The 14,220-nt window shown below is 42.5% G+C and overlaps 1 protein-coding gene across 1 annotated transcript in view; it reads left to right on the forward strand.

Annotated features, from left to right (window-relative positions):
* The window catches only part of DSTYK (dual serine/threonine and tyrosine protein kinase), a 48,359-nt gene that overhangs the window by 29,216 nt on the left and 4,923 nt on the right, over window positions 1–14,220 (forward strand). The window contains exons 3-12 of the mRNA XM_084865851.1: window positions 1,473–2,142; window positions 5,483–5,715; window positions 6,116–6,199; window positions 7,306–7,482; window positions 8,312–8,441; window positions 8,795–8,951; window positions 9,593–9,725; window positions 10,995–11,108; window positions 11,462–11,576; window positions 14,070–14,204. Coding sequence (XP_084721977.1) covers window positions 1,473–2,142; window positions 5,483–5,715; window positions 6,116–6,199; window positions 7,306–7,482; window positions 8,312–8,441; window positions 8,795–8,951; window positions 9,593–9,725; window positions 10,995–11,108; window positions 11,462–11,576; window positions 14,070–14,204 — 1,948 coding nt within the window. The remainder of the gene's footprint in view (window positions 1–1,472; window positions 2,143–5,482; window positions 5,716–6,115; window positions 6,200–7,305; window positions 7,483–8,311; window positions 8,442–8,794; window positions 8,952–9,592; window positions 9,726–10,994; window positions 11,109–11,461; window positions 11,577–14,069; window positions 14,205–14,220) is intronic.

Raw genomic sequence — 14,220 nt, forward strand, 5'->3', positions numbered from 1 at the left:
TGGTTTTTGAGCTTGTAGAGCCTCTGGAGACATCAGGAGTTGGCGTGCCTAAATGGTGATACAGGCGTGAGTCTCCTGCTCACCTCTTACGTCTGGAATGCCAGGCACAGTAGACAGTTTCAGAGCCATAGAGGAGCAGCATTGCAGTGGATGGAAATATATGCTCCGAAATGCCTCAGGATCCTCAGGAAAGAGGTAAAACTCAAAGCAGAAACTGGTGGCTAGGAAAAGAACCCTTAGAAGGTTTGTTCCTAAACCAAACTCACTTTTGGAACTTGGAGATATCCGTTAGGTTTGGCTTGAGTCACATGTAAGAGACAATCAGAAAAGCAGGAGCTTGTTTAAATAAGACACGGGCTAGTGTTTTTTTTCCTTTACATAAAAGAAGTCTGGAGGTAGGCAGCTCCGGGCTTATGTGGCAGCTCTGTGGTCATCAGGTTTCAGGCGACCTATTTCTTTTTGTTTCGTCATCCTTAACTCTGGCTTGCACAGAGGTTTGCCCTACAGCTGCCATATGACCATCGTTGTGCTGCCTGTCACTCACATCTGTGTGCCAGGCCAGAGGGCAAGGCCAGAGGGCATACTTCTTGGTAGAATCATAGAGTCAATCCCCTCTGAAGAGCTTTCCTGGAGGCCCCATGTGCTTACTTAGCCACCCCTGTCTGCAGAGGACATTGCCTTTCCAAATCATGAGAATAAAGGCATTTTCAGGACTTAGGTGGCTAGGATTTTGGGACTCTCAGAATAGGACAGTAATAATGTTGGGCAAACCTGGCTGTTAGTTTGCTATTGCTTGATTCATTCAATAATATTGAGCACTTACTGTGTACTAAACACTGGAGTTATAATCATGAATAAGATGGACATGGTCGCTGCCCTTAAAAAGTTTATTGGCTAATGGGGAAAATGTGTTTTAAATAAATAAATTCTAAATGTGTCAAATACTAAGAAAAGGTGAGGTAGAGAGTGCTTGGGGTTGTGCAATAGGAAAGAGGGTAAGGGTACAACATGACATACACATCAAGCTTTAAAGAGTGCTCAGTAGTCAGCCAGGTTAGAGGTGTGGGGGTGGGGGTGAGAGGAGTGGGAGGCATGCTCTATGCAGGCAGACTCACTCTCAGTGATGATTTCCATAGTAGTTCTTTCTTCCCTTATTTGTCTCATTTTTTTCATCAGAGAGAATCAGTGAGAGTTTCTAAGCAACAGAGGAAGGCAGGGACTAAGTAGCATTCTCTTCATCTGCAATGGCTAACGGTCTGCCATCCCTTCTACTTGTTTTTTCACTCTCTCCAGATGACTGCCTGCCTGCACTGGCTACCCCAGGGAGGGAGGGAGGAGGTAGACAGGTGATTAGGGCATGCCAAAGTCCGATTGCCCCATTGTAGAGCTGGACCTTGGTCTCAGTGTGGGACTTTGGGGAGGCAAGGATTGGTTGATTCTGAAGTGCTGATATGACCCCGTTACCCTTCCAGGACGTGGACATTGTGGTAGCACCGTGCCAAGGCCTCCGGCCCACAGTGGAAGTTCTGGGTGACTTGGTGAACGACTCTTTGCCTGTGATAACCTATGCACTCCACAAAGATGAACTCTCCGAGAGGGATGAGCAAGAGCTTCAGGAAATCCGAAAGTATTTCTCTTTTCCCATATTTTTTTTCAAAGTCCCGAAGCTGGACTCAGAAATAATTGACTCCCCCACTAGGAGGATGGAGAATGAACGATCACCACTTCACCGCCAGCTCATTGACCTGGGCTATCTGAGCGCCGGTCACTGTAACTGGGGGGCTGCTGGCCAGGACGCTAAAGCTCAGAGCATGTTGGTGGAACAAAGTGAGAAGCTGAGGCACTTGAGCACGTTTTCTCAACAGATGCTACAGGCTCGCCTGATCGACGCAGCCAAGGCCCTGAACCTGGTGCACAGCTGCTGCCTCGACATCTTCATTAACCAGGCCTTTGACATGCAGCGGGACCTGCAGATTACTCCCAAACGTCTGGAATACACACGGAAAATGGAAAATGAGTTGTATGAGTCATTGATGAATATTGCCAACCGAAAGCAGGAGGAAATGAAGGACATGATTGTTGAGACGCTTAACACCATGAAGGAGGAACTCCTGGATGATGCTGCCAACATGGAGTTTAAAGGTAGGTCCCCGAGAGCCTGGTGGGGCCAGGCCTACAGGAGCCTCTGCCCTTTCCAGCTGGAAATGGAGAAACTCAGGCTTGTCTCTCTACACCGCTGTCATCAGCAGGAACCCACTGTAGCCATTCAGCCAGAGTGGCCTTTTGTTCTCAGAGACCTTCCTGGAAGATGCCACTGCCATTCCTTCCCAGGACCCTCAGCCCACCTTTCAGTAAATCCATCCTAAGATGCTCTGTAACTTCCAGTTCATGTCTGGGTCCCTGACCTTCATGGAGCTGGAGGAGAGTTGCTTGAAGAATGGTGCTAAGTCATGCTTTCACCTTGGCTCCTTCGGCATACCCACACTTCATTGGTCCTTTTGTGTGTGAGTCATGGCGTCCACTTTCTTTTCAGGCTGTTCTTAAAACCCAACTAGAAGGATTTCACAGAATAGTTTTTTTGTTTTTTTTTTTTAGCTTTTCTGCTGGTCCCTTTCTTATAGAAGGCTATTAATAAAGTTGGACCAAAGTGGTTAGTCAGATCTTTTGGTTTTAGATGCTATTGACTTTGTATACTGACCGCTGCATAAACATCAGCTCTGCTACCCATTAATGGGACATGGTTTGCAAGTTACACTTTAGGTTCTCAACATGGCTCTACATCCAAATCACCTGGGAGGCTTTTTGAAAATATAGATGCTCGAGACTACTAATTCATCAGAATTCCTGACATGGGTCATGGCATCTGCTTTGTCTGTTTGTGCAAGTGTGAACATGTGTGTTGTTTCTTTCAAAACCCACCTCCCCAGGTGAATTCTGTTATTGCCATTTTCTAGATGAGGGAACTGAAGCTTAGACAGGTTAAGCAATTTGCTCAAGGTCACACAACTCCTAAGTAGTAGAGGCAAAATTTAAATCGATACAGTCTGATTCCTGAGCCTATGCTCTGTTTCCTATGCTTTACTTCTTAACCTGAGTCTAGGTGCTGGATGCCACTGTCCTCCTGGTAACCAGTTTCAAAACCTCTGCACAGTCTTGAACTGTTTCTTTCTCTCGTCCACACATCCAGTTGGTTGCCAAGACTTGATGTGTCTTCTTCCGCATTGTACTTTGCTTTCCTATCCCTCCTCTTTAGTCTAATGGAACTATTGTTACCTGGCTGATCTCAGTGACATCTTTCTCTGTTTCTCCAGTTCATCTTTATTGGCTCTCTGTTCCTACAGACTATGCTTAGACTCCTTTGGCTAGTATTAGAGGTTTTCCAAAGCCTGGCCCTTACCAGCTTTCCCAGTCTTACTTCCCACTGTGCATCTTCCTGTAATTTCTGTTTGGGTTGTTCTCAACTGCTTGCTGTCCTCTGTATGCTCCGTTTCCTTTTCCTTTGCTCATGCCCTGCTTTAAAATGGAAATGTCTTGTATTGTCTGTGAATGCTACCTACCCTTCAAGCTTCTTCCAAGTAACATTTTTCATGAAGTTGTCTTTACTTGTCTTAGCTATTTCATTATTATAGTTATTATAATAATATAGTTATTAATAATTATGTTGTTCTATTTTCTAAAATCCTAAAGGTGAAGCAGAATAGGATCTGGATGTTATTATATCTCCCGCAGCAAATAGCACAGTCAATTATAGTACATCTTTGGAGAATGAATGAATATTGAATGACCGTATATGGCTGTTAAACTTATAGGTACAGAGGATGCCTCATTTCTTACCTGTATTTCTAAAGATAAACAAAAATACCTCTTTGTTGACTTCCTACAGTGGGGAGGAGTTGCTGGGAAATGCTCACTTGTAGTGGAAATCCTAGGAAGTCTCCTGAATGATTAAAGAAACGGGAGTGGTAGTGCTAGTACCATAGAGCACATAGGGCAGCTAGGTTGGGCATTGGAAATTTGATTGTTTATTTTGTGCCAGGCATATTATGTTTGGTGTCTAGGATACAATGGTTAGTTCAATAGACGTGGGAGTAACTGGGAACAGGTAAATCTTGTCTGGCTTTGTTAACCACATTGTGTTTTTGTGGATCTGTTTACCTGGTTGGCTTATGTGCCTACTTCCATTGTTCTAAGTCCTTTCTGGATATCCTTGAGGCAATGATAAATAGATTTAGAAGATAGCTACCACGTGTTCTATGGAGCCAGATTTTTATTACTTTAAAAATAAATAAAGATAATGCATACACACTTAATATCATGACATACATACTTAATAAAATATTTATTGCTTGAAAAGATAATACCTGTATACATGGTACTCAAAGGTGTCAAAGATACTGTCCCCCAGTCACCCAGTTTTCTTCCATATCTTCTGCCCCTTGTTTTTTCACTTACTTCATGTCTTAGAGATCTTTCCATAAATGTGCATACAAGTTTGTGTTCTTCTAATGCATCTATACCTAAATTTATTTTACTGCTCCCCTACTGATGGACATTTAGTCTATTTCTTTTTTTTGCTATTACAACTGCTCTACATTGATCATCATTGTCCATATATATCTTTGGGATTATAAGGATATGTTTCTAGAAAAATAATTTCTAGAAGCACAGTAGTTAGGTCAAAGGGTATATGGTTTTTTTTGTTGTTGTTGTTGTTAGTTGATGAGCTTAGAATTTTTGTAGATGTTTCCAGATTTACTTCAAAGAGGTGACATTAAATTTCCACCAGCAAACACAAGAATGCCTTTTTAGGAGTGCAGTTTTTGCAGATAATTTATCTCTTCTCTACTTCTTTAGTCCTCTGGCTTGCAAAACAGCCATTGGTGGGGATAATCAGTGCTCCAATTTTTGTACTTATATAATTTTTATATTTATCTAGTAATTGATTAGACTTGAAATCCTAACTCTGGGATTTTTCTCAATATGCTAGGTAGTGTGAAATATGACTTTGGAATTCATGAGCTTTGGGTTCAAATGCTGGCTGTAGTACTTCCTGCCTGGACATTCCCAATGCCCAGTTTGTCCTCTCATTGAGGCTGTTTCCTGATCTATAAAATATAACCAATAGTACCCACCTGGCAAAGTTATTGTGAGGATTAAATTAGACTACATATGTAAAATATTTACTAGAGTGCTTTCAAAGAGTCTGTACTCAATAAATGTTCTTCCCACCTTATAAATGTGACCAAAAAGCTAACAAAATCAATAGGCTTATTCTAGACACAATTGCTCCTTCTCAGGAATCTTAGCTCCCTTAAGTACTTAAGGGTTACATGTCCCCTGATCATCCTGAGGGTCAGAGTTCATCAGTTGACCATGTGCTTTATAGCCACTGTCATGGAAGCTCCTTGGCTTGGAAGACACCGTTAGCCAGTGTGCCTGCCCTTCCCTCACAGCCAACCAGCTCATTCCTCTGCCTCTGCAGATGTCATTGTTCCTGAGAACGGGGAACCGGTGGGCACCAGAGAGATCAAATGCTGCATGCGACAGATCCAGGAGCTCATCATCTCCCGGCTGAACCAGGCGGTGGCTAATAAGCTGATCAGCTCAGTGGATTACCTACGTGAGAGCTTCGTTGGAACCCTAGAACGGTGTCTGCAGAGCCTAGAGAAGTCTCAGGATATCTCAGTTCACATCACCAGTAATAATCTCAAACAGGTACTCAGAGAGTGTTTAAGACACCATGTTACAGATAACACATGAAATAGAATCCCACACAAGCCCAACTTCAAGTTAGCCATCAATTTCCCTTTCAACATTTTCTGATCCAGTTAGAATTTTATTTTGTTTTCCGGTCATTTGACCACTGCCTGCGGGTGGTGAAGGTGGGGGGCTTGGGAACTGTACAATTGCAGTTAAGGCAATGAGCAAGAAGAAGGTGAAGAAAAGGGGCCCAAATAGTCACAACATAGATGATCCACTTGCATTGACTCTGCACTTACATTGAGGGATACATTTGAGAGCCTTGAGACCAGGCTATATCTTGAAGTAAATGTCATTTATTGCATTTTGTAAAAAAAAAAAACACACTCATTTTCTTCTGTGTGTTCTCTTCCAGATCTTAAATGCCGCCTATCATGTGGAAGTCACATTTCACTCAGGTTCCTCGGTTACAAGGATGCTGTGGGAGCAAATCAAACAGGTAGAGGTTGTTGCTTAGAGAAAAGATGGTCAGTCCTTGTTGATTCAAATGGATCTTAGTCACTCTGAGAGAATGAATATCTAGAATCTGTTAGTGTGAGGTGGCCATTTTTCCTAGTTTGCCTTCTTGGGGGCATTCTGGTTCGTGCTTATTCTGATGTAATTATTAACATTGCACCTTGAACTCCTAAAAGTGGTGCATTTAAGTTCTATTTTATGGAGCCATAGACTCTGCTTCACTAGCTTTTTCATATTCCTAACCTAAATGCTTTCTCCGAATCAGGCTTTATTGCCTGAGGCCACAGGTGGTTCCTTTTAAGTGGAGTTAGTTACTAACTTCACAGAGGGATGTGTCAGGTACTTCCTGGTACTGGATATATAATGTATTGAGAGTTTGTGGGCACCTAGACTAGGCCTGGTGTTCTTTAATGCTTTCCTTTGAGCTGAGCCCTGATTTGGGGGTAGATAGAATTAGAGATGAGTCTTAGACTTCATAGGGCTTCTGCTTAAGAATGGATAAACCAGCCCTGGCGGGGTAGGTCAGTTGGGTTAGAACATCATCCTGACCCTCCAAGATTGTGGGTTCATTTAATCTTCAGTCAGGGCACATGCAAGAATCAACCAAGGAATGCACAAGTAAGTGGAACAGCCAATCAGTGCTTTTCTCCCTTTCCCTCTCTCTCGCCTCTCCACCTTTCTCTTCTTCTCTCCTTCCCCCCTACCTCTCCCCCTTCCTCTCTTAATCAATTTAAGAAAGAAAGAAAGACAAAGAAAGAAAGAGAGACAAAGAAAGAAAGAGAGAAAAATAGAGTTAAAGAGCCCTGGATGGTGAGGTTCAGTTGGTTGGGCACTGTCCCATATGCCTAAAGGTTGCTGGTTTGATTCTCAGTCAGGGCACATGCCCAGCTTGCAGGCTTGATTCCCAGTAGGGGGAGTGCAGGAGGCAGCTGATCTATGCTTTACTCTTCATTGATGTTTCTTTCTCTCCCTCTCCCTTCCTCTAAGAAAATCAGTTAAAATATTTTTAAAAGAACAGAGAGGGTCTGGTGTTTTTTAGTGGTTTCTGTCTCCCATCCCTCAATGTTCTTATTGTCCTTGTCCTGGCAGATCATCCAGCGCATCACATGGGTGAGCCCGCCTGCCATCACAATAGAATGGAAGAGGAAGGTGGCCCAGGAAGCCATTGAGAGCCTCAGTGCCTCCAAGTTGGCCAAAAGCATTTGCAGCCAGTTCCGGACCCGGCTCAATAGTTCTCATGAGGCGTTTGCAGCCTCCTTGAGGCAGGTGGGTACGTAGGGAAGGAGATACTGCTGGGTCAAGCAGAGAAGAACCTCATCCATTGGGGAATATTTTGCTCTCTGTTCACATAATTTTTAAGAAGTCATCAGTATAAATTTTTTTATTCTGTTAAAGGAGGTTTGGCCCACAGCCATATAAGGCTCATGAAATCATTTGGTCTGGCCCTGACAAGGCATTAGGAGCGAATTAATTAAATGTTTGACCAAATGTAGAAAATATAGGCTAATTTTCAAGTTGATAATTTTGTATGGCCTGCAAATGATGTTATAAATATCCAAATGGCCCTTGGCAGGAAAAAGGTTTCCCACCCTCTACGTTCAAGGATAATATCACATCACAGGAAGTTTTGTTAATAAGTTTTTCATGTGGATACTTTTTTATTTTAACTCTAGGGAGAATGCAGGGAATCAGTTAATTTCTCCCTGTTTTATTGAGTAAGGAATGAAAATCAAGGGGCAGAAATTTTGTGTTAAGTTTATATAGAATTTTAAGATTGATGACAGAAAGAGATGACTATCCAACTTCAGTACTAATTTGTAATTATATGTCATCTGCTTGTCCCTTTGGTGTGTGTGTGAATATGTGTGATATGTGTGTGCTGGGTGAGGCTGGGTAGATGTGATCTGCATCCGGGAGGAAAAATTATTACTTGTTGAGAGCCCATTATGACTAATCTCTGAGCTAAATATGTCCCATACATCTTACTTAATTCTCACAGTTATTCTTATGAGGCAGATATTATTCTTATACAACAGGGAGGAAGCCAGAGCGAGGGACTTAACTAGGTCATGTCTTTTTGTGCGTGTCCTCCCAGCTGGAAGCTGGCCACTCGGGCCGGTTGGAGAAAACTGAGGATCTGTGGCTGAAGGTTCGGAAAGATCATGCCCCTCGCCTGGCGCGCCTTTCTCTGGAGAGCCGTTCCTTACAGGATGTCCTGCTGCATCGTGAGTCCTTTTTTCCACAAGTAAATTGGAGGAGGGTTCTCGTGTTCAGCCTTGGGGAATCTGAGTGCCCAAAGCTGCGTCCTTGCGAAGCTGCCTAGTACTCCCTGATGTGTTTTTGCATTCCTGAAGTGTGTTTGGTTCTGCTATTTATGTACTCCGAATAACATGACCGAAGTGAATTTAAATCAAACCAGTTAGGTTACTTTCTGCTGATTTAGAATGACATCAGGATTTCTCTCCCAAGCGTAATTATGACTTCCTGCGTCTAGGCAGGTTCATGGCTAAGAATTTTGAAAAGGTTGCCCAGCAAGTTCCCATCCCTCCTGCCTTATCTCTGTCTCTGTACCTTGTAGATAAACCTAAACTGGGACAGGAACTGGGCCGAGGCCAGTATGGTGTGGTGTACCTCTGTGACAACTGGGGGGGACACTTCCCTTGTGCCCTCAAGTCGGTTGTTCCTCCAGACGAGAAGCACTGGAATGACCTGGCCCTGGAGTTTCACTACATGAGGTGGGTAGGGTCTCATTCACTCTATGGGAAAGGATCCAGAGAGGAAGCCACAGCCTGGCATACGTTTTGTACCAAGAGCTACAGCCTGCCTGGTCTCTCCACACCCAGGTCTAAGAATGTGTGGACCAGTATTTCTGTGTCTGGTCTGGAACTGCTCTCTTCAAGGTCTTTACTGTCTTTGGCTGCCCTTTCCCAACATCCTAATTTCTCAGACTCATCCTTTCATTTGACTTCCTTAGTTCTTTTTTTTTTTTTTTTTTTAAATATATTTTATTGATTTTTCATAGAGAGGATGAGAGAGAGAGAGAGTTAGAAACATCATTGAGAGAGAAACATCGATCAGCTGCCTCCTGCACACCCCCTACTGGGGATTGAGCTCGCAACCAAGGTACATGTCCTTGACCGGAATCGAACCCGAGACCCTTCAGTCCACAGGTCGATGCTCTATCCACTGAGCCAAACCGGTTTCGGCAGTTCTTAACACCTATTTAGATTCCATAATTCTTTGTCCTTGTTTGAGAAGCCATTCTCTGTGCCCTCCCTCTGCACTGAGGGCCATTATCTATGGACCTAGACTAAGGGTTTTCCTCCCACCTGGTGGCATGCTGTGCTTATTGCTCAGACCTCTCTCCTCCTGCCAGGTCTCTGCCGAAGCATGAGCGGTTGGTGGACCTCCATGGTTCTGTCATCGACTACAACTACGGCGGGGGCTCCAGCATCGCCGTGCTGCTCATCATGGAGCGGCTCCACCGCGACCTCTACACCGGGCTGAAGGTGAGGCGAGGCAGGGAGAGTGAGGTCCCGCTGACGGCCAGAGCCTGCCTGGCCTTTCATCCTTTCTTGTTTGTTCAGAGTTCGAGTTTTTATAAGAGACATCGTTGGAATAATCAAGCTTTTTATTACCCTTATTCCCCCCAAAATCTTTAAAAATTTTCAGAATCTATTTTATGGCCCAGTTTATATCCAGAATAATGTAATTTAATCACTTTTCCGTCCTGTGGTGGGGAAAGTCTAGACTACTCAGAAGCACAGAAAAGCTTCCTGTAGCTCTGCTGTTCTTTCCCTTTTCGCTGTCAATGTAGAAGACCAGTTTTTGTTGTTTAGTCAACCCCCATGTTTAGTAGTGACTACTTTGTACAAGGCCCTGTATTAAGCAACATAGAGTCAAAAGTGTAATTACCAGGACTTTTAAGGGAATTATAGTCAGTGAATATTCTATGACGATGGGGCATTTGAGTTTAACAAGTACACATTGATGGCTAAAATTTGAACCTATAGAAAGAAGAGGCCATACCAGGGGGAGGAAATAGTGCAATGCCAAGAGCATTGGACAGCCAGGAAGGACACTCATCAACATTGGAAGAGCTGGTTCATTTTGGAATTGTTGAGGGGTGAGGAGGGTAATGTGTCAAAAATGTTTGGAGCAAGTTATAGAGGACTGAAAATATTTTCATAGAATTCAAATTCTGTTAATAGATAGCAAGAAGCTATCAAAATATTTTATTCAAATGAAAAACCCTCAGTTGGATGCTTCATTTCCTTTATCTAAAATAACCACCAAAAAAACTAGAGGTTTCTTTTGTCTACGTACTGGAGCTTAGTGGAATGGAGGAAAAGCTAAGCCCAGAATATCTGGGTAGGCCCCTTCCCATAGATTTCTCTTGTACCAGTTTGTTTGGATGCTTTCAGAAGTAGGACAAAAGAATCGTAAGAAATGCTTGCAGGAACCATGAGAAGCCAGTATGATGTTTAGGGTTAGAATGAGCTCATGCCTCTAGACATTTGGTTGCACCTCTCCTAGTCACCTTTGGGATTACCCAGCTGGCTTAAGTGCAGCCTCCAAGGGATTCTATCTGGCCTATATAGCTTGCGCTTTTTTGCTTTTGCTTTGCTTCCCTCTCCTAATAGATTTCCTCCTCCCCCCCCTTTTTTTTTTTACCCACTTTTCTGTCCTTGTATACCCTAGTGCAGCCAGTGTTTCAGACCGGATTGGATAGACAAGTTGTCTTGCTAGTGACAAATAAGCTCTTTTGTTTCCCCAAGGCTGGGCTGACCTTGAAGACACGTTTGCAGATAGCACTAGATGTGGTGGAAGGAATCCGCTTCCTGCACAGCCAGGGACTCGTCCACCGCGATATCAAACTGAAGAATGTGCTGGTAAGGAAGAGCTGCTTCTTCAGCATAACGTGCTGCCCCCGGGTTAAGTGATCTTTGTAGGGTACAGTTAAATGTAAGTGTGGTCACAGGAGAAGACTGGAGGGAAAGTAGAGGAGTTAACAGCAGAAGAGTTGGGTGGTATTTTGGACTTCAAGTTTAGGGGAGACTTGCATCAGAGTCCCAGTTCATATTGCTTTATGTTTTTACTCCCAACACTTATCTGTGATTAATGACCTTGAGGCAGAATTGATAAAGTACTGCTATGAGATAGACACCTACTTGCGAGTTTGAGGATGCAGCTGTGTCTGTGCAGGATCAGACACAGGGTGACTCTTACCCTGCTTTGTTGGCAGCTGGACAAGCAGAACCGGGCCAAGATCACTGACTTAGGATTCTGCAAGCCAGAGGCCATGATGTCAGGCAGCATTGTGGGGACGCCAATCCATATGGCCCCTGAACTTTTCACAGGTAAGCTGGAGGGTAGGGTGTGGGTTTGGATGGGGCTTTGTACTGTAGCCTGAGTGCGACCCTTTGAGCTAAGAGTAGTATTCACAATAGTCCTGGCAGATTCAGCACAGGCAGGGAGAAAACAGAATAGGAAAAACTAAGACAAGTAGGGGGGGAGTAAAGAGGAAAACGGGCCAGAAAGAAAAGTGCAAATAAGAGTTACCCACTATTATTTTGGATGTCTTTCCGGGCTATAATTGCCATAATCAACCAAATATTTAATTATAAGGAATCTATTGAATAACTTCTATACTATATTAGGAGTTGTCACCTATCATTAAAGAACTTATAGATAGCAGAGATACACTAATAGAGGTAAAATAATTAAGAGGGCAGTATAAGACAACATGTAATAAAGTGCAAAGTTAAATGCTACAAATGTAATGCTGGTATTCAGAAAACAGATAAATGAAAGTTGAAATGTCTGATAGTTTTGTAGTAGAGGTAATATTTTAGTTAGAGCTTGAATCAGATCTGGAAAAATTGTTAGGTGGGAAGGGAATTCATATTTATTAAGTATATTCTTTGAGCTAGGCAGCATATATTTTTTCATATATTTTATTCCATTTAATCCTCACTAGAATTCTGCAGTGATATTGATGCATTTTTGTGTTTATATTATGGATAAAGTTAAGTCAAGGCCAGATTGCTGAAGAATCCACTCGGGACACTGAGCTAGAAGTCATGGAGCGAGGAATGGAATTGAGGTCTTTCTGTCTCTAGTGTCTAACCATGTATCATGAAAGAAAGAAAATTCTGGAAGCTGAGGAATGGAAAAAAATGAGAAAAAAATGCAGAATAGAAATAAGCATGACAGGAAAGAACCCCATTTGGGGAATACTAGCAAACCAGGTTGGAGAGAAAATTCAATGAGCTTGAAATTCACATGGAGGAGTGAAGAATTAATGTTGAAGTAAGGTGCTATTGCATTCTTGAGCAGGTAAGAAATGACAAATGTTTACGGAAGATTAACTTAGTAGCAGTAGGTAGAGGGAACTTGAGTGGCAAGAACCAACATAGGGAAATGGAGGCTGTCTTCATGATTAGATTGTGCTAAAACAGAAAACAGTAACAGATTTGAGATAACTCAGAGGAGGAATGGGCAAGTTTTTAAAAAGTTGATATGAGTGATGAACAGAAAAGAATGACTAAACAGTCCTAACTAGTTTGGCTCAGTGGATAGAGCGTCAGCCTGTGGACTGAAGGGTCTCAGGTTTGATTCCGGTCAAGGGCATGCACCCTAGTTGTGGGCACATCCCCAGTAGGGAGTGTGCAGGAGTCAGTGGTCAATGTTTCTCTCTCATCGATGTTTCTGGCTCTCTATGTCTTTCCCTTCCTCTCTGTAAAAACTCAATAAAATATATATAGTTTTTTTAAAAGTTAAAAAAAAAAAATGACTACACAGTCACTCCAAGGTTTGATCCTGAGTGGATGATGAGGGGTTGTATGGTTGTTGAGGAAGATGGAGGTAGCATGGGTGTAGGAGTTAAATTAGCAATATATCTGAATTCCTCTCCTCAGCCTTATGCACAAGCCCTCCCCAACCCTTCGCTCAGTGATCCACATAAGAATTAGGACTTGCCTGGAGGGCTGTAGTCCTGCCCACATCTTACAAAGTACACAGTCATTCTTTTCTTTCTCTAGACTTACTTTTAAAAATTAAATTTCTGCAGAACCAAGTAATAGAAGCTCTAAGCCAAACTAGAAATAAACTATTCAGATTCCTATTAATATAAAACAGATACCCAAATTGTGAGAAAAATCATTGGAATACTGAATCTCAATGGAAGTGAAATGCATCTAGTAAAACATGGATTAATTTCACAAATAAAACAATAAATCAAAGAAGCCAAATACAACATCGCATGTATGATATGGTTCCCTATTCAAAACTAAAGGAAAAAAATTAAATTTGTTTCCCCTGCTGTCATGTTTTTTGGCTATTTTGTATTTAAATTCTTTTGATTGTTTCTACTGCAGTCCATTCTATTGCTGTCAGAATAATCTTTGTAAAATACTCTTCTTCATGTCATCTGCTCTAAAGCATAAATGACTTCTGTTGTCCACTGTATCTTGACTCTTCAGTCTGCCTATAAAAATTTTTATATTCTGGTTCCCACTTGCCCACCCACCTGTATTTCTAACTTTATTTTTCTAATATGACCTTTCAGGATTAATCTTTTTTACTGTCCCATTCAAATAAAAGGCATGTTTTCCTTCTCCTTTGTCAAGACTTGGGTCTCTTAATATCTAGCTTTAGCCTTCACTGCCGTAGTTCTTTTTATTATAAAATGGGCATTATGAATGTTTCCTGCCTAACAGTGTTGTTATGAGAGATAATGGATGATAAAAGCTATAGAAAAGAGTATATAAAGACCTCTGCCTGTGCAAGTTCGTGGTGATGCTATTGATTTCTCCCCCTGCCTCACTGCTTGCCACCCCTTCTTGCTGTAGGGAAGTATGATAATTCCGTGGATGTCTACGCTTTTGGCATTCTTTTCTGGTATATCTGCTCGGGCTCTGTCAAGCTCCCTGAGGCATTTGAGAGGTGTGCCAGCAAAGACCATCTCTGGAACAACGTGCGGAGAGGTAAGAGCCACAAGCC

This window comes from Pipistrellus hanaki (genome assembly GCF_964339955.1).
Source record: "Pipistrellus hanaki genome assembly, chromosome: 18".
In the NCBI taxonomy this organism is placed as follows: Eukaryota; Metazoa; Chordata; class Mammalia; order Chiroptera; family Vespertilionidae; genus Pipistrellus; species Pipistrellus hanaki.